A 25,216-nucleotide genomic window follows, 5' to 3' on the forward strand; every position below is an offset into this window, starting at 1 on the left:
GCATAAATATCTGTTTAAATTAACATTATTGTCAAACACATCCTCTGACATTATTTATTGCAACTACCCCTTTAATGGGGATGTCAAAACCCATAACCATAATTAAAAATTACTTATAAGTCATGTGCCTCAACAAGTCATAATATAATGGTGCATTTGCAAATCATTAGCTAATGATTAATTAAAGCAGACAATTGGAAGTTGAAGTACATAGCTCTGACCAGTTTTGTTAATTATCACATCAATTTACACTAATACCACTATGTTTTTAAGGAATTTATATTGGATGAAATTTTAAATACTAGCAATTCATATATTACCCAAACTATTAATGATGTGGACTGTTTATTAGGTGCTGATGCAGTAATCATTAAAGGTTCTTCACGAGTCATGTATTAACTCATGACTATTTGTGCATTAGTTAAACATGAATTAATGCATATTAGTGCACCCATATCTTTAAAGTGTACCATAATATGAATTCTACACTGAAAAAAACTTTCAAATCATGCAGTCTGAGGACAATTTTTTTTTAATGAAACATAAACATGATTAACACAGTGGTATTAAATTTTATATCATATAAAAAGTGTGATATGTCCAAAAGGACACAATTAAAGTGCAAACTGACTGAATTGTGCAGAACTTGTGTGCAATGGCTCTCCAGTCAAGAGCCCTTTTCGGACCAGTAAATGTTTCTCATGTGGACGCTTATTTATTTCCTGGCGGAGGAGTTAGTTTTGTGATCCTGCACACCTAGGAACACTGCTCACGTGGCCAGTCGAATTATTGTCTGCTGTAAAAATGTCATATGCTTGGAATAATACTTCCAAGCATAAAATACTAATATTTAATTTAACAATAGGAAATTATTATTTAAATCTTAAAAAGTTAATACAATGCTGCAAATTTAACCTGTAGTGTTAATTACTTCCGTAATAATGGCTTATTTCAGATGTGTACATGATTTTCTTTTCTTTCTCTTTTGAGTGTTGATGAAAGATTATGTTTGTAAACACTTTCCAACATTTCAGAAATAAAAATTTAGGCTAGCTCTTTAAAATGCATCCAAAGTACAGTGAAGCGCAACCAGTGCCCTGCAGTGGTCAAAAAGGATATAAACAGTTCATTTTAAGCAAATTTTAAGCAAGCATTTAAAGTAATCAGAAGAACTCAGAGATGTGGATTCGGACGGCAATTAAATCTCCACACGACCTTGGTGTTTGTCAAAAAACTGTAGGTAATACGGCCGGGGATTTTTACGCTGGTGGTGGCAGAAAAACACTGACATTCTGGATTCGGACGGCAATAAAATCACAGATTAGCCCCTGTCAATGATGAAAATACCTTATGACCACACAAGAAACAAATTACAGACATTTCCAGCTTATGTGACTCAAAAGGATTTGCTTAAAATCTCTCTCCCATACATTTTACTCATATATATATTTTGAAATCATTCCTATATGATATGAAGAGACATTGTTTTAAACATGAAGGTGCTGTTCATGGTTTTGAAATGTCCAGGATAAACGGTGGTGCAGGTAGGAGTCCATTAGAGCTGTAGATGGGGCAGGCTTTAAATTTACAGGGCCAGTCTGTCCAGAGATAACGCACCGCAGCAATAGAAGCAGATGGACACACTGGTGTAGAAACTAAGACATCATTTAAGCCTTGATTTATAATAAAAGCAGGCCCCCATTTGTCATCTGATTCACACTGTTTATCCTCAGAGCAGCAGATCTATGGTAAAAAACAAAACAAAAATACAGTCAACATTATTTCAACAGTAGCAGTCTCATCTAACACGTAGGGTAGGCCATTTCGGAGAGGCGGGCAATAGCAAACTAGCTTTGAAAGCATAAGACCCCACCCTCCCTTCAGAGCTCGCTCTCCTAAGCCAAGCCAAAACGTCACACATATTTAAAGTTTCTGCAGGAAATGGAGTGCCCTCTGGCGTTCAGATGGAGCAACCTTTACTGACAGGCTGTGCATAAAAAAACGCAGCCTTTAGCTTGTTGTTCAGGAAGAACTGTAAAGGTGGATACTGTTATGCAAATACTTAGGTTGACAGGCAGGTAGGACAGCCTATCATTGCATTTAGACCGAATACACTGATTGGACAAAAAAGACTTCCAGAGAAGACATATGTACATATTTTGATATTTAGACCCCTTTATTGATTGCTATCAGGATGTGAAGACTTTCAACCAGTATAACAAAATGTGTTTATAAAAAACATTACCTACCCTACCTTTAAATGGAAAGTTCACCCAAAAAAATTAAAATTAGGCCATGATTTACTCACCCTCAAGTCATCCTGAGTGTATATGACTTTCTTCTTTCAGAAGAAAACAATCAGAGTTATATTAAAACATGTAATATAAGGGCATGTAGTGCCCCAGGGCTCGTCCAAGCTTTATAATGGCAGTGAATGGCGGACCAAATTTGAAGTGCAACAAACTGCACCCATCCATTATAAAAGTTTTCCACACGGCGCCGGGGGTTAATAAAGGCCTTCTGAAGGGAAGCCATGGGTTTTGTTTAAGAAAAATATCCACCTTTAAAACTTTATAAAGTAAAATATCTAGCCATGTGGAGTAATATTTACAATGATGGATGCAGTTTGTTGGGCTTCAAATTTTGGGTTGCCATTCACTGCAATTATAAAGCTTGGAAGAGCCTGGACATTTTTTAACATAACTCTGATTGTATTAGTCTGAAAGAAGAATGTCATATACACCTATGATGGCTTGAGGGTAAGTAAATCGTAGGCTAATTTTCATTTTTGGGTGAACTAACCATTTAAAACCAGCCATTCTTTGAATTCATATTTCTTAAAATCAGAGGTGGTAAAAGTACTCAAAAGTTATACTCGAGTGAAAGTATATATACCTAAATAAAAAAATACTCCAGTAAAAGTAGAAAGTCCTCCATTCAAACATCACTTGAGTAAAAGTACAAAAGTATCAGATTTAAAAGGTACTCAAGTACGGAAAGTAAAAAGTAAATATTCAAATTAACTGTAAATATCATTAAGCAGATAAAATCTTTTGGGACTGATATGAAATGCTTTAATTGAACAAATGATAAGATTAGATACTGCAATTAAGAATTTGTTAGATTTGCAAAGACAATGAAGCACCTTAACGCAGTATAGGGGTTAAACTTAAAATAGACATGTTCCATAACATTAGCTCCATAAAACAGATGAGGAGCAAGATACTATGAACTAATTCAAAATTAATTCAAAAGCCATAACCACAATGACATATTACGTAACAATTAGTTAATAGTCATGTGCCTCAACAAGTAAAGTCATAATATAATTTTGCCAATTGTTATGATTAATGATGAATTAAACAGACAACTGAGAGTCAGAATGCATGGCTTTGAATACATGAATTTACATTATTAGTTAATGTAATATGTTATTAGGGAATTAATGATGTCATATTTAATTAATAGCAATTCATATATTACTTAATCTATTAATCATAGAGAATGTTCATTAGTTGCTGATGCAGTAATCATTAATAAATGGTTTAGTTCTTCATTAGTAATACATTAACTCATGATTATCTGTGCATTAGTTAGGCATGAATTATAATAGTGCACCTGTATTGTAAAATGTTACTGATGTTTTCATAGTAAATTGTGTGCCGCAAAATAAAAAAGTTGGGGAAACACTGAGCTAACGTTAGTGTGGCAAACCTGACTTGTCAGCTTTTCCAAGTTTATACCCGACTGGATCATCCATGACCGACCAGACCGGTTTGGAAATCAAGTGTAATAAATACTTAATACTTGGAGCGGGCATGGGGAAATGTATTGGAGTAAAAAGTAAACTTTGCCTTTAATATTGTAGTGGAGTAAGAGTAAAAGTAGATGCAAATAAAATATACTCAAGTAAAGTACAGATCCCCGAAAAAAATACTTAAGTAAAGTATCAAAGTATTTTTACTTGATTACTTACCACCCCTGCTTAAAATTACAGTTTTCTAATGAACTTAGATGTGCAGTGTACTTAAATGTATATTACCTCAAAAAAACGACCATCATTCTTATCAAGAGTGGCATTGATATCCTGATTAAACACAATGCTAATGGAAGACTGGTTGAGGATGGCCTGAGTTGGGAAAGGTCCTTGGAAAGACACGTTCTTCTCCCCATAGGCGACAGCTCTTGCCCCTAGCACAAGTCTGAATGCCACATCCTGTTTATCCTCTGGGTGGATCCTATTGAACCCCCCCAACAAAATCAGATTAATCAGCATGTTAAGAGTCCAGCATTTCCAGTTAACTATTGGAATAACACTTTATCTTCCTCACCAGCCCCAGGGTGACTTTTCATCAGGTAAGTCGATAGCAGCAGCCATAAAGGTGTTCTTCATGCGCGGATTAGGGGCAAAGCCATAGTCTGCTGTCTGATGCCAGCGTATTTCTCTGAAGCCATCATGATGATTGTTTTTGAGATATGTGCTTAGCTAGAAATGAAATGGAGGTGCAATTTATTTTTTTACTATGATGACACATAGGTCTTCAGATATTTTCCTTCCATTACTGACTATTTAAGCAAGTTCTGCTTACTGCAAAGCCAAATGACGTCCAGCTCCTATTCTTTTAATGTAATGGGTAGAGTTATGGTTATGCTTAGAGTTTCGTCTGACTATCTAGCTCCACCCATTACATCCAGTGAGGCGGAGCTTGACCTCTACCCATTGGCTCTGCAGTTGGAACCTACTCTATTTAACGGTACCTGCACAAATCCAAATGGGAAGTCTAGTGCAGTTTGGCAATCTGAGCCTTCATGGAAAGCCATCCTCCAGTCGTCAATCATGGCAGGAAAAGAGCAGTTGTATTTATCCCTGTTGTAGTTTGCATTAGCCTCACCTGAGACAAAGAGCAAAGGTAAAAATAGCGAGTCTTTGCACATGTTATAATTGTTATAAAGGGCTATAATTCGGAGAAGTACCTTGGTACCATATGGCTCCTGTTATGGTCATGTTGAGTAATGGATGTATCATGGCATTCCACAGCACCGAACTCATCCATTTAGCAGAGATGTTCCCCAAGAGGTAACTTTGCATAGGTGGAGGACTGTAAGGAACACTTCAGGTACAGAAGTTGAGAATGTTAAATTCAAGTCATCTATATTGTACTGTATTTTACAAACTATATATTAAAACATATTTACATATGAAGGTCAATGATGTACTGAAAGTGCCCCTATTTTATTTTTTTGAATATTCCCTTTCATGCAGTGCATAAAGCTATTTGTGAATGTAAACGTTCTGTAGAGTTGTAAAGTCGAAAATGCACGATAAATAAAGTTATTGTCTCCCAGAAGAATCAACTTTGAACTGCCTTTACGAGATGTTTATGGTTTTAAGTCACTAGAAAATAAATTTACATAATGCCCGCCTGTGTTATACATCTGCTAGTAAAGAACTTGATCAACCCTCAAACACTTTCTACTGATTTATATTTTGCTTCTCAAATCTGGGAGTTCAACGCAGGATTCGCGAAATGCTTGTTTATTTGCATTAGCTGCTCCTCAGAATCACAAATAATTATTGATTACAGCTGCAACCTCTCATGATGTACCTCAGACTGAGTACTGGATCACTGAGAAACATCCTGCTCAAGTCATCTTTGCGATGGAGGTTCAGGTTGATTAACTACTAGTTCTTCCAATGTTTCATCATCAGACTCATGCTCAGATTGATATGTTAAAAACTGTGTCATCTTTAGGCTTGAAGTCTAGAGCTGACGTTTATGGCAATGTGCCTTTAGCTTCTGAAACACGAGCGGTAGGCCAATCACAACAGCTCACGGAAAGGAGGGATTTAGAGAGACTGATTCGTCCATCGAGTCATTTGAGAATCATTGAAAAATGTGTTGATGTGCAATATTATAAGAAAATGTAAGTGTTTTTGACTGGCATGTAAACCTGTAGTATGAGACTCCAAAACAAAATTGATGATTTTTTTTTCTGAAAGTTGTTAAAATATTTTTGTAACATTATATATTGTGGTGTGGCAAGCAGCGGGGCGAGGGACCGCGAGAGCGGGCCGGTGATTAATGTTAACGAGTGCCAGCTGCGTGGCACACCGGTCTCGTCTCGCGGCCATGTGACAGGAGCATATAAGGAGGAACAAGGACAGCGGAAGACGAGAGAGGACCAGGCCTGGAATTTTATGTTATGTTATGTTTATGTTTTATTTTGTGTGTTTGCGGGCAGTCGTCCATGAGGGGCTGCCCGCGGTTTTACTTTCATTTTTTTTGTTTAGTTATTTTTAATAAATGTTTGAAACGTTCGCCGGTTCCCGCCTCCTTCCTTCCCATCTACGAACTGTATTACATATATTTATAAAAACAAAATAAAAAACCTATCAAAATTAATTTTATTACATAATTTAAAAACGGTGTGCTATTATAATACCTGGTCATCGAGCTCTTCAACCCACAGTTGTGAAGTGCTCTCGGGGATGACCAGGCTTCCACAGGTGTGCCTCCCCAACACGTCTCCACTAATCCGATGGGATAATTAAGTGTCTCATAGAGATAGCGACCAAAGAGCCAGCACACTGCAGAGAAATGGCCGAAATTCTTTCCACCAAGCAATTCTTAAAAAGACAAGAAGAACAGTTGCTTATCTCTCTTCAGGGAAAGATAGAGATTAATGCATGCCTTTTGCTAACAAGGTTTTTAATTTCTATATTTTCATCAAGTAAACAAAAACATGCATTCTTGAAGGGTCAGAAATGTAAAACATCCAAAAATTCTGTCATTAATTACTCCGAATTACATCGTTCCGAACCCGTAAGACCTTCGTTCAAATCTGACATCTCTCTGACCCCATAGACAGGGGTGAATTCTGGCATCCACTCCTGTTTCAATATATATCTTTTGTATATATTTAATGATTTGAATCACTTCTTCAAGATTACAAGATTTACTTAGTTATAGAATCATATGTTGCTTTTACTTATATTTTATTAATTTTATATTTTTAAGCTTTTATTTTTCTTTGCATCTTCCACTACTAGAGAATAATAGGTAAATATTGTCTGTACCTCTTATTGAGAGAAAGAACATGCTATCAGGATGTTTAGTAAAAGTTTCTGGTCAGAGCTGTATCTCAACCAACTCCAACATTGAAGCTGTGTATCTGTGTATGTCCTCTAGTATTGTTTGTTATAGATCAGTACTGGTGTGTAACTGGTATCGTGCTTGAGACCTGCCGGCACCTATTCATGACCTGGAAGGTCACAGCGTGCCTAAATCCAGGGTCCAACCGTCAACAGTTGATCAGTGGAGACATGCTTCTGCCTATCAGTCCATGAGTGAAAATTTACTCCAAGATGTTCTCTTAGCCAATCAGAATCATTTAACCTGCAGTAATGACAGCTAGATCTTGAAAAGAGTACGCAGAGAGCGCGGCCTAGGAACTCCTTGTGAGACCTGAAGCTGGCTTCTGCTGATGAAACGGCAAACTATTGTTTAGTAAATTTTTCTTTAATTAATCACACTTCTGACTCTTAGACTTCATACTTCACATCTGGTCTCGGGCCCTGAACTGTTTCCCCCAACCGTAGTAAAGAAATCACTAAAATAGTCCGTGTGACTCCAGTGGTTCAACCATAATGTTACGAAACGACAAGAATAAGTTGTGTGCAAAAAACAAAACAAAAATAATGATTTTATTCAACAATTTCTTCTCTTCTCTATCAGACTCCTACGTTGTTTACGTTGTAACCGCAGTGCAGCGCTTCTGTAGCCTGACACGCCAGACCCACATCAATATGTTTGGTCTGGAAACTCAACATTGACAGCTATATCCGAGGAGCGGGATAAACGGTTGTCTTTCAAACTCCCTCTGCACGCGATACAATATTGCTACAACAACCAGAGCAACGAAGGTGAAGCAGAGCTAGTTGACAGATTAAACTTTCGCCGTATCCGTTCAGCAAAACTCCGAACACACCTTCCCTTTTTAAGAATGACTTGCCGTTCTTTTCTCAGAGAAAAGCTTAACTCTAAGTCTTCCAGAGTCGCGGTCAAAGCTGATTCGAAAGACCGCCGTTCGCCAGTTTCTGTGTTTACTAGTAGCACGCAAGCGCAACTCAGCCGCCATTATGTTAAGCCCCGCCCACCGACTCTATACACGATGTGATTGGCCTGACCAGAGTTTGGCTTTTACAGCTCAAAAGTGTATTGAGAGTTGCTAGACGACACTTGCGGCAGATTAGATTTGCTGCCGCTAGGGTGCGTCTAGATTTCTAGGCTAGAGCTTCTGGGTTCTACGTCAGAACGCCGGCTCTGTATTGACTCTGGAGTCGCATGGACTATTTTAATTATGTCTTTACTAACATTCTGGGCCTTGAAAGTGTTAAATAGCTGTCTATGAAGGGGACAGAGAGCTCTCGGATTTCATCAAAAATATCTGAATTTGTGTTTTCCGAAGATGAACGAAAGTCTTGGACCCATTTTATATTAGGTGTTAATATAAAGTAATATTTTCCATATGACTGTGTTCCATACCTGCTGTTGGTCTGGACCAAGGAACTTCCACTCCTGCAAGATCAATTAGTTCCTCATCACTCTTCTCCAAGGCAGCCTGGAAGATCCTCACATTAGGGAACTCAGACGCCATGGCCAGCTCCTCTGTTGCATTAATCAACTTTTGAAGAACAAGAGACATGTTTTAGGTTAACTACACATCTGAAAGAGGTCAACTCAAGAGTTAAGAGAAATGTACTCACTTGACCAACAGTGAATGCCATGTTACTTTGTCCAGTACATAACCAGATGTCTCCAAAGAGCACATCTGTGAGCGTGATTGAGCTGTTAGTTGTTTTCTGAGAAACAGTCAAATTGTAGGGACCACCGGCCTCCACAGGATTGAGAGTTGTGTACCAAATACCTGTGAGACAATGCACTGTCATTGTTCTGAATTACCCCAAACAGATTCAATGTTCTCCTTTTGTGTTTCACAGAAGAAAGTCAATCATACATAATTGAAATGACAAGTCATTTTTACCTGTGTAACTGATACTCACCATTGATAACAGGAGTAAAGTGTGTAGACACTTTGTGGGATCCAGACAGTGACACCACAACTTTGGCTCCTGTCTGTCCAAATCCCCACACGACTGCTTTGGCCGGCGCTTTCTGCAGAACCATGTGATCCCCATAATAAGAAGACAACTGAAACACTTCTCTTGGTGCTGGAAATACAAAGAAATGAATATAAGATTTTAAATTATGGTAAGATTGCATTGTAGTAAAGGGAAAGTCCAACTACATGAACCAATTCTTCAAACAGTTTATTTAAAATAATTTGGGTGTTTCTTGCTGCATCTAAGTAAGGCTGCTTATAGGGTTTATAAACTTTTATAAACCCTATAAAAGTTTGTATCAGTTTGAAGTATCCTTGGAAGATGGCCATTGTTTTGCATCCTTATTTTAGCATATTTTGAAGGATGCATCAAGTGTATCATCAGTGCAAATAAAACCGCCTTGTCGGCAGAAGCTATTTATACTAACTCTGTCCACTGACGTCTGGTTGGGCCAGGCAAAATGACAGAATACGCTGAATCGTCAACAGTAGCAATAGTGTAGGGGTAAGGTGTGTGGCACAAACTTTTGATGCAAATCAACCGAGTTCAAATCTGCCTTTTCCTGAACTCCCCATTGCATATCTGGTCAGAAAGGCATTTATTTTCAATAAAAATGAATAAATATTCTAAAAGCGGAAATAAAGTGTCTAACATGTGTTAAATAATAAAGCGTTTATGTAGGGAGGGCTTTATTGTCCCAATAAGGTGGCATTAATTTAATAATTTTAATAAATATAATAATTTACACTCTGTTATTATTGCACACCATTTAATGTACAACAACACTGAGGAGTAAATAATATCTGCCACAATTTATAAATAGAATCGAACTGCTATTTATACTTATTGCAAAGAAAATTTAGTTTGCAGTTTCAAAAGCAGAAGCCAGCTTTAAGTCTCACAAAGTGTTTGTAGGCCGCGCTCCCGCTCTCACCGTCTCGTTGCCCCGCCCGATCGTACACAATTGTCCCAACCGTTTTCAAGGTCTTATCCACGTCATTACTGTAATGTGGATGGTTCTGATTGGCTCAGAGAAAATGCTCAGTCATGGTAAATTTCCACTCATGTCATTTAATCTGATGCACTTTTCCATAGATGTGTCACTTGTTGATGCGTTCACCCCAGAATTAGGCCCGTAGTGACCTTCCAGATCAGAAGCAGGTGCCAGCTTGCCTAGAACAACAAGTCCACCCATCTCTTAGGGTGCCCATTGTACACCATTCTCAACACTGATCTACACAGTCTCTCCAAGGTTGGAGCTGATTAAGCTCCAGTTCTAACCAAAACATACTGATAACATGTGCCTTCTTTCAGTGAGAGGGACACACAGCAGTACAGGCAATATTCATAGTGTTTCAGTAAAAGGAAATATAAAATAAATTAAATATAATAAATTAAATGAAACAAATCCATATTTCATATCTGAAAGCCGGGCTAAGTGAGCGAACCCTGGTACTGCTCTCCTGACATGTTAGGGGTGTGTGATACCTCAAAAATCCAAACACGACCTTGTTGCAAGTGTTGCAAGTGACACATCACACATCTCTAGGCCAGACCCTCAGTCACTCCTCAGAGACCAAATACACACTTTAGAAAACAAGAAACTAAAAGCAAAATCCTAGCTGGATAGAATCATTATAATAATATAGGAAGATAAATATTGATTAAGGCTTTGATTATGAATTTAATAAGGATTTAAATATATACAGGTATATTGAAGCGGCAGTGGATTTCAGAATCCCCCTTTCAAAATAAATCTATTACTTTTTGCACTTACTGCAAATAGCCGTTGCCGTGTCTCACTCAGTCACATCCCCAATTACCCACAATCCTTTGCACACATTAAAATTCACACACTGGGCTTCTCCAATTTCATTATGAAATGCAAGACAACATTTTTTTTTTAAATGTTTCAGAGGATGAAAGTATGTTATAAATTAGCCACATAATTCTAAACTGCCCATGACATAAACAATTGCCATTCGTTGTATTGTATTAATATGATATTTTTGACCCACAATAAGGGGTCAAGGGGTCATTATTAGGGGGCGAAAACCTTTATGATGTAGCCATGCGGACGGACGAATAGTGGAGTTGGAAATATCGTAATTACAAGTTCTGAGCACATGAATGACAAAGCAAACGTATATAGGAAACTCGAAATTCTGAGTTGTGAGTTACTGAGTTGTGAAAGGAAATTGGAAAGGGCATGTCATCTTAAAATACTACTGGAACACTGATCTAAAGTAGAGAATGTATAAATCTGTGAAAACACATCTGTAGTGAATTACAATGAATAAATGAAGATGCACGTTATTTAAATGTCGGCCTAAATGCTGTATTTCAAAACACTATAATAAGGTTGGATTAGTTAACAGGGTGTAACGATATATATCGTGATGTAAAAATGTGACGATATGATTCGCGATAGAGTTGTTTTATCCAAGGCTCAACTTACTGAAGTAGGCCTATAAGGTATAATACACAAACCCAAACACAAATTTACAAATGTAACACAAATGTAAACATGAACTCACCATCATGTCATTTTTCATTTAACTTCCAAACACAAATGAAGATATTCTTTATGAAACCTGAGGGATTTCTGTCCCTCCATTTAAAGTCCATTATTCAACATGAGAGGGAGTAAATGCAGAATTCAATTCCTTGGATGAGCTAAACATTTACAGTTTAAGAGGGGTCATTTTGACACGCTCTCTTGCGATTAGAGCTGTGAAAGACTGCATTGATCATCTGAAGTGCACGCGCTGCCGGAACGGTAATCTTCAAAAGCGCAAACATCATTTAAATCGCCAGGTCACATTTAGTTTTAGTAGTATGATTGTTCAAAGCATTTCAGAGGGTTTATTCTTATATGTATAGTACATAAAATGTTGAATATAATGTATAATGATGCAATGGAGGTATATTTGTGGGTCCTAATAATAATAATCGTAATAGGCCTAATAATAATAGCCTACACACATAATAATAATAATAAAAGGCTTAAATATTGTATATTGTATTGTGAGATCAGTATAGTCATATCGAATCGTGACACGAGTGAATTGTTACACCCCTATTAGTTAATGTTAGTAAATGCATTAGTTAACATGAACTAACCATGAAACTTCACTGTTTTTGTAAGGTTACATCTTCATATACATATTTACATTAGTTATTACTGTAGCCTACATATTTATTAGTTATACTGTACTACACATTTACATCAGTTATATTTAGGCTACTGTGCACATTAGTTAACGTAGTAGTTGACTGCGGGTGAACATTTCTAACTCACCATCTCACTCGACAGTTAAGAGCACAGCCAACCCAAACCAAACGCGCTCTGTCTGTCTCTATGATCGCGTGACACATCATCACATGCTGTAAACAGAATGCAATAAAGCCCAATGTAAACACACATATAGCTGTTTTTTACGCGTTTTTGCTGGTGCTTGTCAATGACGTTTTATTTTATTTTTTTAAGCTATCTGCAATCTTGCTATTAAAATAAATTACTTTGCCCCTCTCAATCAAATTATTGGATGACTCTGATCATAAACATTGCACACGTGAAATGTTTATACTTGCTTTTGGGAAAGCGCGTTCCGGTCGATTCGTGAACAACACGTCTGTTATTGCGGTAAAGTTAGTTTAACGTTTGTTGTGGTCCGGTTCATCATTCATTCAATACTGAATAGTCCAGACTCGTTCACTAACAATGCATTGCACTTTCAGATGGTCTGTATTTCACATCATGTAAAATTGCAAATAAGAGCATTTGAACAGCGTTACACAAGCATAGCCACACGTGCATGTCAACGCATAAAGCGCACTGCATGACACGCGGAAACTAAAACATATATCATTATCTAAATATTGCCGTGAGGGACTCACCTGCCGAGAAAACACTGTTAAATGCGCTCAAAACGAGGAAAACCAGCGGGATCGACATCTCTGAATGATTCAAAACACGGAAGTGCGTGTAAACACTGCAGTGCAGTCTCAGCAGAAGTTCATCCTCAAACTGTGGAGCCAAACCGTTAACTTCAACGTTTGACGTAACTCACTTTTACCGTATATTGTTACAGATTTGCACATCCAAATATTTGGATTTCTAAGTGACCATTGTCCTCTTTATATAAATGACATGCGCTTTTTATTTTATTTTTATGTAGCCTATATTGTAACCTATATAATTTTGTTTTGGTCGAGGTTAATTATTAATACAAGTGAACAAGCATGAAAGAGAAGCAAAATGACGTGAATATTTACAGATCTTCTATGCATTTATTGTGGACTTATATCTTATGCAGTGCAAAACTTTTTTTTTTTTAATTATGAATAATTCTGTAAACATATAAAGAACAACTTTAAATTAAACGAACTAAATTTAAACCAGTAAATGCCACAATACACACTGACACTAATATCAGTTTTGTATCTTTAACATATTTACAGTCACCATAATAATGCAAACGTCCATTTTTTATTTTATTATTATTATTATTTTTTAAATGTAGCCTATAGAATTTTGTTTTGGTTATAATTTTGATTGAAATGTAAAGAAAATCCTGTTGTTTTTACAACAAAAAAAACAACAACAAAAAACAAAGCAAACAAACAAACAAAAAACTGTAAAATCATCAAAATATTTCAAGAACAACCTGTGAATTTATATTTAAACCAGTAAATTCAGCAATGCACACTGCTACTAAAATCTGTTTTGATATTGTCAACCAGCATAATAATGGCCTGCATCAGGCGGTAAAAGAGGAAGAACCGTGAAGAAGTTCATTATAGCTCATATATTAGAGTCATTCACTGCACACAAACACAAAACACCATCATTGTGACACACAGGACACCTGAATCATGCAAACATTCCTTAAACAACAGATGTAACAAAGCTCAAATGTGCTGATAACAAAATATAAAGAAATTATTATTTAAACTAAATACCTTCAAAATGTGAAGGGTCACGTACACTCACAAAATATTCTCTGTAAAATAACGCCAGTCTTCTGTAATTCTACGGTATGAGTATTGCACTTACAGTAAAAACATTTTTTTATTTTACAGTAAAATACCGGCTGTAGAGTCGCCAGCAATATACTGTAATTCTTCAGTGTAAATACTGTGAAACATTTATTTATAAGCAAGAACATACAAAGTGGACAATAGTGTTGGAGGAAACAGTTCAGGACTCAAGACCAGATGTAAAGAATGAAGAAAAGGAGTTAGAAGTGCAATTAATTTGAAGACTTTTTTCTTTTCTTTTTTCTTTCTTTTTTTTTTTTTACAGAAGAACAGTTTGCAGTTTCATCAGCAGAAACCAGCTTCAGGTCTCACAAGGAGTTCCTAGGCCGCGCTCTCTGCGTACATATACAATTTCCACCACAATTATACTCTTTTCAAGATCTAGCTATACAAACACCAACTCAAACTCTGTTATATAGCTTATAGTTAAAAGAAACTGCATTTTAAAAGGACAGTTATTTCTCTTGCCAACGAGCACTAGAGAGCCAAAAAAAAAAAAAAAAATAAAGAAGAAGAAAGAAATAGACAGTCTGAAAGACTCATGTCTGTCCATGTATGATCTAATATGAATAATCTCTCTGTAGAAAACCTGGAGAAAGCCCAGGGGTATTGACTTAATAAACACTGACATTTGGGATTAAATAAATTGACAGGATTTAACCCTCTCCATTAAGTGTTCATAAAAAAATGTACCAGCCCACAATGCATTGAATACTATAGTAAAAAATCGTAAAACATAAGTACAGTAGATTACAGTTGAAAATGTGCTCTAAATTAACAGCAATTTGAAAAATACCCAGAATGCAATGTTTTCTACAGCACATTACTGTTGTAATAGAAAACAGTATGTTACTGTCAGGCTGTATTTTACAGTGTAGGGAATTCTGTCAGTTTACAGTTTTTGACTATAAATGACTATGTTGTATACTTTCTTTTTTACTTCCATCTTTTAGATCAATTTTCCCTGTTTATAGTACAATAACTTACTGTTTACTATTAACAGTTTTTTCCCATAGCATTTTTACAATATTTTACAGTACAAACTAATTTTTACAATACAAACTCAAACTCTGTTCACTGTAAATAGCTCTCAAAATATACGTAATTGGTATGAGTAGAGCCAACTCTAATTAAACAAATGAGTTAAATCAAATGAACTTTTATGAGTATTTATAATTATTATTTTTTTGAGGTCACAAAACTGACACATTTGATGTAATCTGAATTGTTTAATTGTTTTACATTTTATGAAGTTGTTTCTTTTAATTTAGACAAACTTAAATTGAACTGAAACTGGGCGGATATTTTTATTTCCAGCATGCTCACAATTTCTCAAATGAAGTGTTATATAGGCTATGTTTTTATGTGTGCAAGATTAAAGTTAGTAGTTTACTTTTTTTGTTATGTTAGTTTGTTCATGTTTGTTTTTGTTTTTGTAAAGATGTTCATGTCTTTCTTTCTTCAGTGGAAAATAAATTAAGTTTTTAAGGAAAACATTTCAGGATTTTTCTTGACACAATGGACCTCAATGGCAACCAAAATGCTGAAGTTCCAAATCAATGCAGTTTCAAAGGAAGGGCTTCAGAGGCTCTGCACCATCCCAGCAGTCCATGGTACGTCTCACAGCAGCACAAGATGAGCAGTTTAGGTTAAAAGTATATAAATGTGTATATTTTTAGAAAATGACAGATGGATTGGCTAGATAAGACCCTTGTGCAGAGCCTCTGAAGCCTTTCAAAGCCTTTTGAAACATTTTGGTTGCCAGTGAAAATCATTGTGTGAAGAAAATTCTTGAAATGTTTTCTTCAAAAACGTAATCTTTTTTCGACTGAAGAAAGAAAGACATTAAGATCTTGGGTGAGATGGGGGTGAGTTGAATTATCAGGAAATGTTCTGAAAATGAAATTTTACGTTAAATGTATACATTTGCTTACTAAAATATTTCAAGTTTACAGCAATTGAAATCAATATTTAAAAAAAAAATCAGCAAGTTCTTCTAACTAAATTTCTCACCTTAAAAATGTATATAACTGATTACCTCAAAATTCTGGAGTTTTTCCCATTTATTTGGGTTTCATTTAAGCTTAATATTTTGCAGTTAAAATGACACTTTTATTTTACACTGTGGCCTTTCAGCATTGCACTGTGCATGGCGACAGTAAGTAGCACCCATCATGCTGTCAATAGAGAGACCAATGACCCACTTCATCATCTTAGTTTACATCTCAGTAAACATGGCATCCCATCAGTCTAATTGCATCCTGGCAGAGGCTAATTGACTGCCTAACTTTGCAACATCATTACAGCTGATGGGATGGTATTCAAGATAAAAGCTCTGCATACGAGTAATCAGAGAGAGAGAGAGAGAGAGAGAGAGAGAGAGAGAGAGAGAGAGAGAGAGAGAGAGAGAGAGAGAGAGAGAGAGAGAGAGAGAGAGAGAGAGAGAGAGGGGGGGGGGGGGGAAGAGATTTTTAAATATTTTGATCAATCAGCTAGTTAAAAACCCAGTGGGAAGAGATGAAGAAACAGGGGTTTTAAATGGTCAATGAATCATTACTGGATAATTAGGTCATTAGAGAAAGTTAAAGCACATTGCAAAGGCAGTTGCTTTTATATTAAACGAAAATGCTGTGCTTAGGACTTCAGTTAATGGAGATGCTTTGCACCACACTATAGTTTAGCTTAGAAGAAGAACATTTACTCAAACTCCACTGGTCTTGTAAGTAAAAAAAAAGGATCCCCAATCCTCATGTTTTTAAAACAATATATTCCCTCGTATTTGTTTATATATATCTCATATTTAAAAAATATTTATCTTTATAAAAATTGGGTTAGAAAATGGTCCTTTTATTTTGTTTGGTGCCAGGGTTCCTCAAATATTGTACGGTTGTGTTTTCTTGTAAGTTTCTCTATAATGGATAATGAACAAGTTGATGGTGGGAGAAAGAATGATTTGAGAAGAGCATTTAAATGCAAAGTGCGCACTGAGCAATCGTAATAACCATTAGCGTTTTAATTGACTCCTACAGCATTATAAATCAAGACGTGACAGAGGGAGCATGAGGCCTGAATTTTAACACAAGCATGCTGATCTTTTAGATGGCTTTAAGATGCACATGAGCGCTGTACTTGGACAAGGGCCAGTTTCTTCAACGTCAGCTCCATCTATCTCAAGACTGAAGACATATACATTAGCTTGACAAATAGTCATATAACTGACCAGCATCGTATATTTTCCGACCAATTTCAAGCATAAATTCAGCCAGGCTTATTGTCAGCGTCGTTAATAAAACTGCTGGTACAGCGACAGGCAGTAATGGTCAGATGCAAAAAATAAATGCATTTAAAAAAATGCATATTTTAATGTTTGATATCAGGTCATGTTAGGAACGATCTCCTGAAAACTGAAAGTGTTTATCATTTGATTCCGGCAGTAATATAGACATACATTACCTTCCTCTGCTGAAATACTCAGAATCTGCAAACAAAATACATCCTGTAATAAAAATGATATCAAGCTCTTTAAGACTCCAGCACAGAATTGGACTGACAATGACGCTGCGTTCCTTCACAGTAAAAATCTCATTAATTGGGTGGAATTTAATTATATGCATGGCTTAGTCACTGTTATCTCCATTGCAGATGTTAACCTGAGATTCACTGCATGTTCTTCTCTGAGGACAAGCATTGCTAATTAAATAAATTTCGAACGCAGCCTTTGCACTTTGCATCTGCTGTGATGCATTTTATATTCAATTAGTAGGAAGAAAACAGCCCAGAGACGTGTTCCTAGAAGTAACGGCAGATTTTGCTTCATGACCGAATGTGACTTTAAGCCTGAAGCAAATCACAGGTTTTTGTTTTCATGTTAAAGGGGTCATGATGGAATAAAATTTGCCTTGATCTTTTGACATATTAGAGGCACCATTAAAATATCCTGCAAGTTTCATAGCTTAAAACATCCTCCTTATTACACTGTAAAAAATTTGTGGTGGTTTTTGTTGATTTAACTAAAAAAAGTAAGTAACCTGGTTGCCTTAAAATTTTGAGTTTATTGAAATTAAAAATTTGAGTTGATACAATGAAGGAAATTTGTTTAATAAATAGAAACTCAAAATATTTTTGTATCTGAACCACATAAAAAACGTGATAAATCATGAAAATAGCACTGTTTGGCATGTTTCACTGCGTCATCAGAAATAACACACACATTATTACCCAATATGCTTACAAAATATTTTAATAATCTTTTAATAAAGGTTGTCGAATCTAAAAAAAAAATCATTGTATTAACGCAAAATTTTAATTTCAATGAACTCAAAATTTTAAGGCAACCAGGTAACTTTTTTTCTAAATAATTTTTTACAGTGTACAAACAAAAGCCTTTATTTAATCAAGCTCCAGAAACAGCTTGTTTTGATATTGTAGGATCTGTGACATCACACTGGCAAATACAAAGGCTGTGTTCAAAATCGCACCATATACTCTCATTCACTATTCCCTACATTACTCCACTAATATAGTCCACTTGAAGGAGTGAATGAAAGCGAGTGCAGGAAGGGTGGCGCTTTTGCGTTTGTGCTTGCTGTTAAATAAACAAAGACTATATATATAGAATGGCGGTGGTCTCCGAATACTTATGAATGGGAGAAAGTGCAACGTCCAATATGGTGAATAAGCCCCGCCTTCTAAATAAAAGAGCCAATCACTGGTTAGTAAAATTATCGTGTCACTGCAGCTGCCAGAAGGTCCGGTTGCTATAGAAACAGTTGTCCAGCCTGAGTAATGCAGTTTTTTGTCATGATTCAGAATTCGGGAATTCATTCGCCACAACCCTTAGGCCGTGTGTCCAACAAAGCGTTTTTTTAAAGGTCCCGTTCTTCACGTGTTTTCGAAGCTTTGATTATGTTTACAGTGTGCAATATAACATGAGTTCATGTTTCGCGTGTAAAACACAGTATCAGTTCACACAATTGACTTATCTGTACAGCGCTGTTTCCTCTGTCTTAAAAGCGGCCTGATGATTTCCTTGTTCAATGAAGTCTCTCCTTCAGAAACACGTAACGAGTTCTGATTGGGCCAGCGCTTCCCGTGTTGTGATTGGACAGCAGCTTAGCACACTTTGCCCGGAAAGGTCCCGCCTCTTACCATAACGGGGAGATGCGAGCGCTGAATGCGCGCTCTTCTCCACGTGGGAGAGCAACAAGACCACGCCCCCTATTCTGCGTGTTCTTGTGGGCGGAGGGTTAGTCAACAAACGGTTCTAGTGACGTCATTCCTGAAGGAAGTGCTGCGGTGTAGTCCAAACCGGCCGTTTGCTGTAGGCTTTGAAAGGCAACTTCTGTTAAATAAAATATCTTGCTTGGCATTGAACTTTGAGCTTTATAATTTTACAGGTATTATTTATGCTCTAACAGCAACATTTCACACTAACTAAAGTTTGAAAGATGGAATCGCGAAGAACAGGACCTTAAACGCAGCCGGCTGGCGTTTTCAATTGTTTTCAATGGGAGCGCCGCGTTTTTAGAACGAATGGAGTGCAACGAGGCACTGAGTGCTCAGCGTTTTTTACTGGTTGCCGAGAGTTGAAGAATGTTCAACTTTGAGTAAAACGCAGCGCTCATCACTGTCACACTTCACCCAGCTGTCCAATCACAGTGGAGGAGGGGTGGGACAAATACAACACCAACTGCCACATTCTGCGTGTCGTGAACAGATGACAACAAGCAATTATAACGGAACAAAATGATTTAAAACAAGAGCCAGAGCAAATTTTTTACATTGTATCTGCAATTTAATATAGAAACAATACAGAAACAAACTACCTGTGAAATTAGCAACACTTCCGCAGATTTCCCGTATCATAACAAGCAAAGAGTCTCAACTGAAGAAAAAAAAAACGCTGCCTTCCAAAAACACTCGGCAAAAAGAGGCGTTTTCAGCTGGCTGAAAACTTTTTGGTGGACACACGGCCTTACAGTGCATTATGGCCGCAGTACATTCTTTAGCTGCAGAGTGTACATCGCTTGTACTCTCGGTTGCCAAACACAGAATTTTCCATGTTTTCACTGTTATACGGTAGGGGGCGCTATTACACATCTTCTGAAATAGTAGAGAATCTCCTAAACAAAAGACAGGCGAAAAAGAAGCTGAAACAAGAGATTTCATATGAAATCATGTGCATATGTAAAATATCACGATCATCAAACATTAAATAGCATATAAATCAAAACCGCCTAATGTTACTGAATGAAATGTCGACCCATGAAAACAAAGGATTTTACATAAGTTTTATATAAGTTTAACAGATCTGAGAAAACATGCATCCATCTTCTGCTTAGAAACAAAATAAGTAAATTAAAGTTACCTGAAATTGACCAGTACAGTTAAATATGTGTAGTATTAGATTTAGTGTTGAAAAAAAAGGGCAATTTTGAAGCGTTACTACAAGCAAATGTCACCCAGTTGGTGCAATCATACAGCAAAATATTCTGGGGACCATGATATTAAAATCAAAAAACCCTGGCTGTGGTTGGCAAAAGATTTTAATAAATAAATATATATCATTTTAAGAGAAAAAAAAGCCATGTCATGACCTCTTTAAATCTTATCAATATGACCAGGTCATTCTAATAATACAATATTTTCCAGCCTCAGCTGCCTTATATCATTCATCTTGATCCCGATGTCTGCCTGTCACAAGTTAGATGGACAGATTCTCCTTTTCATTGCATGGCAATGTTCCCAGCTTATGTTAAATTATTCAGTGCTTTCAAACATAACACATGGGGCTGGCATTATTAAATAAAGCATTGTTTAAACAGCAAAGATGGACAACATTTAAACTGCAGGAGCACATGGTGAAAATCAGGCTGGATGTGGCACAAAATCATGCATGTTGAAGGTTGATATTCCAGCTGCAGTTAGACTCCTGGTCAGCAGGGGGAGCTCGAATGACATTGAAATGTGTGTATGAGAGCCACATTATCCTATAATCCTACACAGAAACTACTAGTGACATTAAACAGAGATGTAGTAGCCATTCTATAGCAATGCATTATATTACCCACTTCCCTTTATTTCTCACACTCACTTATCCTGATACTCTTTCATTCTGGACAGATGAGAGTAGGTTAGATTTTGTTGCTGCAATTTTGTCACCCAACTAGACTTAATTGAGTTCAGCTCTTAATGAGGAGAGGAGAGATGCTGGCTTAATGAGTCCATATTTGTGCCTGTACTTGAAGGAATACTCCTTTAACTCTCCCTGTGAAGCTGCTCTTCTTGGTTTAAAGGAGTATGAGTCTGTAATTGCTTTAAAAATGGTAAGAATTGCTGAGCTGTTTCATCATGCCGACAGGTATTTGGAGAGCTGAAGGCTTTGTAGGCATAATTAACTTGATTTAGGAGAGAAGAACATTTTTAAAAACACATTGGGGAGAGCGTTTAGAGAACAATGTTAATGCCCAGCGGTTGCTCCTTCATAGGTGAAGAGACATAACGTTCTTATGTTTTATGTCATTTTATTGTCACATAAAATGTCATTTTTTTTAAAATTTTTTTTATAAATGTAACCAGAGGTGGACAGTAACTAAGTACATTTACTTGAGTACTGTACTTAAGTACACTTTTTGAGTATCTGTACTTTATTGGAGTATTATTTTTTCTGGAAACTTTTACTTCACTGATTTCAAATATGAAATTCAAGCTTGGCGAACAGTTTTGGAGACTTTGATGTTTCCCCATTCAAAAAGATAGGAGCTGCTCTTGCATGCCCGAGAAGATCAAAGATGGCTGCCAAGAGAAATGTCTTTTCTGAAAGGTGCACTGTGTAAATTTTAGCGGCATCTAGCGACGAGGTTGTGAATTGCAACCGCCCACCACTCACCCCTCCCTTTTGAAGCACATGATAAAGAAGATATGGTAGCCAACACAGGACAAAGATTTCATCGTTTGACTGTTTGAAGTTTGTCCTTTTAGAAACTTAAAAGGGCTGTAACCACCATATATACATACCCCCCCCCCCCCCAATAATTGGAAATGGCCAATTTGTCCCCCCCCCCAAATGTTTTTAAATTCTTGCACAGCTCTCCTGCACTTCATTATGCAGAGCTCTGAAAAAAAAAGTTTAAAAGTTACATTTTTAGTCTGGTCTGCCTCAGGTCTAACGGCGCTCATCAATGTCAAAATGATTGAAATGGCCAATCAAATCAAGTTTACGTTCTCTTTTGGCTCGTTCACAGTCTTCACACAGACAAGCGCATCAATCTATCACTTAATGCTGTTGCAGAGAGAGGCTCTGTTCTTTCCAGTGAAATCACAAAACAAAATGCACACAAATGTGATTATGCTGTTAATATACAAGCATTGAAAATCTTTTAATGAAGGAAAAATAAAATGAGGGCGGATTAGAACCTGTAACCTCCAACATGGTTTATAAAAATTCTACCACCAAGGAATTCAAACATTAACAGGATCTATAAATTTATTCACTAATATAAAGAATCTAAAGAATAATGATATATATGATGCAAATTAATGCAAATATTATTTGCAAATAGTCCCAAATTTATTATTTTCCAAATAGAATTAGACATAGAATTTCGTTCACTGTTCTGTTTTTTTAATCTTTTATAAAAATAAAAAAACAATGTGTTCCCCCCCCAATGTTCAAGACATGATTAAAGCCTTGCTACAACTAGGGATGGGCATGATTAATCGACGATCAATAATTGATCGTTAAAAATTTCGTCGATCTCGTTAATTTTTAGTTAGAGCTTGTACACTGCCTGCATGACACGTGTGGCTCGAGCTAGAAATAGAACCAACGCCTATTTTTCAGCTGTTTTTAGCGTTCGTGGTTCGACTTGTCAAGACTTTTTTCCAAGATGGCTGCTGTCTGTATACGCATTATGGACTGTGTTTATAAAGTATCTTCTTATTAAACTGTTTGTAGACTTACAAAGTTCTCAATTCTTCGGTTTGCATGTAGGGACCCTCATTATGCTACCGTGTTAGTGTGAGGCTATTTTGAGCCTTGTTAGTGGTATTAACTAGCGATTAAATTTTACTTACTCTGTGCCCCATATAAGCTAATCTGTTTTTAGAGATAAAACTCTTTACATTCGATCTTCATGTAAACGCATCCCAGAGAATGATCTACTCGGTAACCATCTGTTAATTACCCCCAGGATCATTTTTCACCGGAGTTGTCCTTTAATAATAATAATTTGTGACTGAGCAGACTCGGGTTACCATATCTTTTCTAACTGATCCGACGATTTCTGTTAAACAATCAAAATCACGAAAAGTCCCATACACTTTCATTGAGATGATCAAAACTTGAATACTAACTCTAATAGAGTATTTAAGCTTCACCAACTATGTATCAATCACCAACAAAGCCTATCAACTAGCTTAGGACATATTAGCAACATGCTAAATCATACCAAAATGCTAGCAACATGATTATACATGTTAACGACATGATAATTAATGTTAGCAACGTGTTAAAATCTGCTAATTCACATAAGAAAAATGTGGTAAAATATACTAGCAACAGCATGATTTTTTTTCTTCCAAACCAGTTCAGCGGAAACTCCGCCCTGCAGGCGATCCTTAAAGGGGTGATGAATTGAAAAATCAACTTTCCCTTGACCTTTTGATATATAAAAGGTCATGGTAATATGAGAATTTCAGAGATGAAAACTTCCTTGTTAGTCAAAGAAAAACTTTTATAGACACCAGACTCCGACTCATGGACCTGTTTGGCTTGCGCTAGCCTTCAGCAATAAACATGCCGAGGAAGATAGCAAGATATTGCGCTTTTGCTATAGTTGTGGAAGAACACAGGACACAGTCGCTATAAGTGTTATAGTGTCGCTTCCTTCGGATCCTAATATTAGGAATGTGTGGTTGAATTTTATTTTTAATGAAGTTCCAGCTCACGTGGGGAAGACATTATACGCGTTCGCTTCATTTCACCGCGGGATCGTTTGTAAACAAGTCTCAGGTTGAGCTGGATTTGCAGATATATTGAGATTAAAACACAATCCTGTTCCTTTAGGAGGAGATCTGACAGGAATGGTGCAACACACTTATGTGAGTAAAACATGTTTTTTATATGTAATAGTATTGCATTGTTATAGATTGATTATGTGTACGTGTCTAACAGAACATACCTTTAGCACGCTGTCACAGGTCTGGAGAATCCCTTATTTGTTGGTTCATTGCGATTCAGGGTCAGACATGATTGCCCCCCCCAACCCAACCCAACCCAACCCAACCAGTTTAGTGGAAATCTCATTCTGCAGCTAATTCATGTTATCAATGTGTTAAAAATGGCCTGTTTAAATCGCCTGCTCCAACCGGGAGTTGAACCCCGGTCCGCTGGCATGAGAGTCGGATGCTCTAACAAGGAGGCTAAAGACTGCAACCTGTAGTGTTAGTCGCTAGAGCATCTCTTAAGATCAGGAGTGAGGTTTACTCGCACAATGATAGTAGCTGGCCTCTGTTACACTAGCAACATGTTAACACCTGTTAGCAACATGATAATTAATGCTAGCAAAGTGCTAAATCATGTTAGCAATGTGTTAACACATGCTAATTCATGTATCATTATTGTTGTTTACATATAAACCATAAATGCTTCACTGTTATCAATATGTAAATATTTAATTTATTTATTTTTCAGATGACCACAATTTACCCCACAAATGAGTTTTAGGGAACTGAAGTTTTAAGCAGCTCAGATAACAATAAAGGCCTGAGCCAGTATTTGTAAACTCCTGTCGGCATAATGTTCTGGAGGAGTGTGTCTTTGCCCCAGATTCAATCTCACAGGCAGGCAATAAAACAGTGAGCAGTTTCTGAGAGAGACGAGCTCTGTAACATGACAGTGGAAAATCCCAGCAGACACGTCCGACCCACTGCCTGCTCTTCATCATACCAGGGTCTAACAGCTCTATCATGTAGGAAAATAAAACGACACAAACAGCAATAAGGCCATCATAAATCACACCAGCAGGAACATGCTGTATGATCGTAGTC

The 25,216-nt window shown here is 36.8% G+C and overlaps 1 protein-coding gene across 1 annotated transcript; it reads right to left on the reverse strand.

The window, feature by feature from the left end:
- Positions 1–516: 516 nt before the first annotated feature.
- Positions 517–13,161, reverse strand: siae (sialic acid acetylesterase). The gene is made up of 10 exons (XM_067419056.1): positions 13,025–13,161; positions 9,065–9,232; positions 8,768–8,928; positions 8,547–8,685; positions 6,445–6,628; positions 4,975–5,111; positions 4,759–4,892; positions 4,332–4,486; positions 4,043–4,238; positions 517–1,743 (listed from the first exon to the last, which is right to left on the reverse strand). Exons 1-10 carry the CDS (start codon positions 13,080–13,082, stop codon positions 1,507–1,509), a joined length of 1,569 nt encoding a protein of 522 aa, XP_067275157.1. The 5' UTR covers positions 13,083–13,161; the 3' UTR covers positions 517–1,506.
- Between the last annotated feature and the right edge of the window lie 12,055 nt (positions 13,162–25,216).

The sequence above is a fragment of the Pseudorasbora parva genome, chromosome 16 (genome assembly GCF_024679245.1).
Source record: "Pseudorasbora parva isolate DD20220531a chromosome 16, ASM2467924v1, whole genome shotgun sequence".
Lineage (NCBI taxonomy): Eukaryota > Metazoa > Chordata > Actinopteri > Cypriniformes > Gobionidae > Pseudorasbora > Pseudorasbora parva.

Bases quoted from the DNA above. Each gene is read 5' to 3' on its own strand.
- siae (XM_067419056.1), bottom strand. From the start codon at position 13,082: ATGTCGATCCCGCTGGTTTTCCTCGTTTTGAGCGCATTTAACAGTGTT. The intron at 8,686-8,767 runs GTGAGTACATTT...GTTCTTCAAAAG, and splicing joins TGGCATTCACTGTTGGTCAA to TTGATTAATGCAACAGAGGA. The intron at 4,239-4,331 runs GTGAGGAAGATA...GGGGTTCAATAG, and splicing joins GAAAAGTCACCCTGGGGCTG to GATCCACCCAGAGGATAAAC.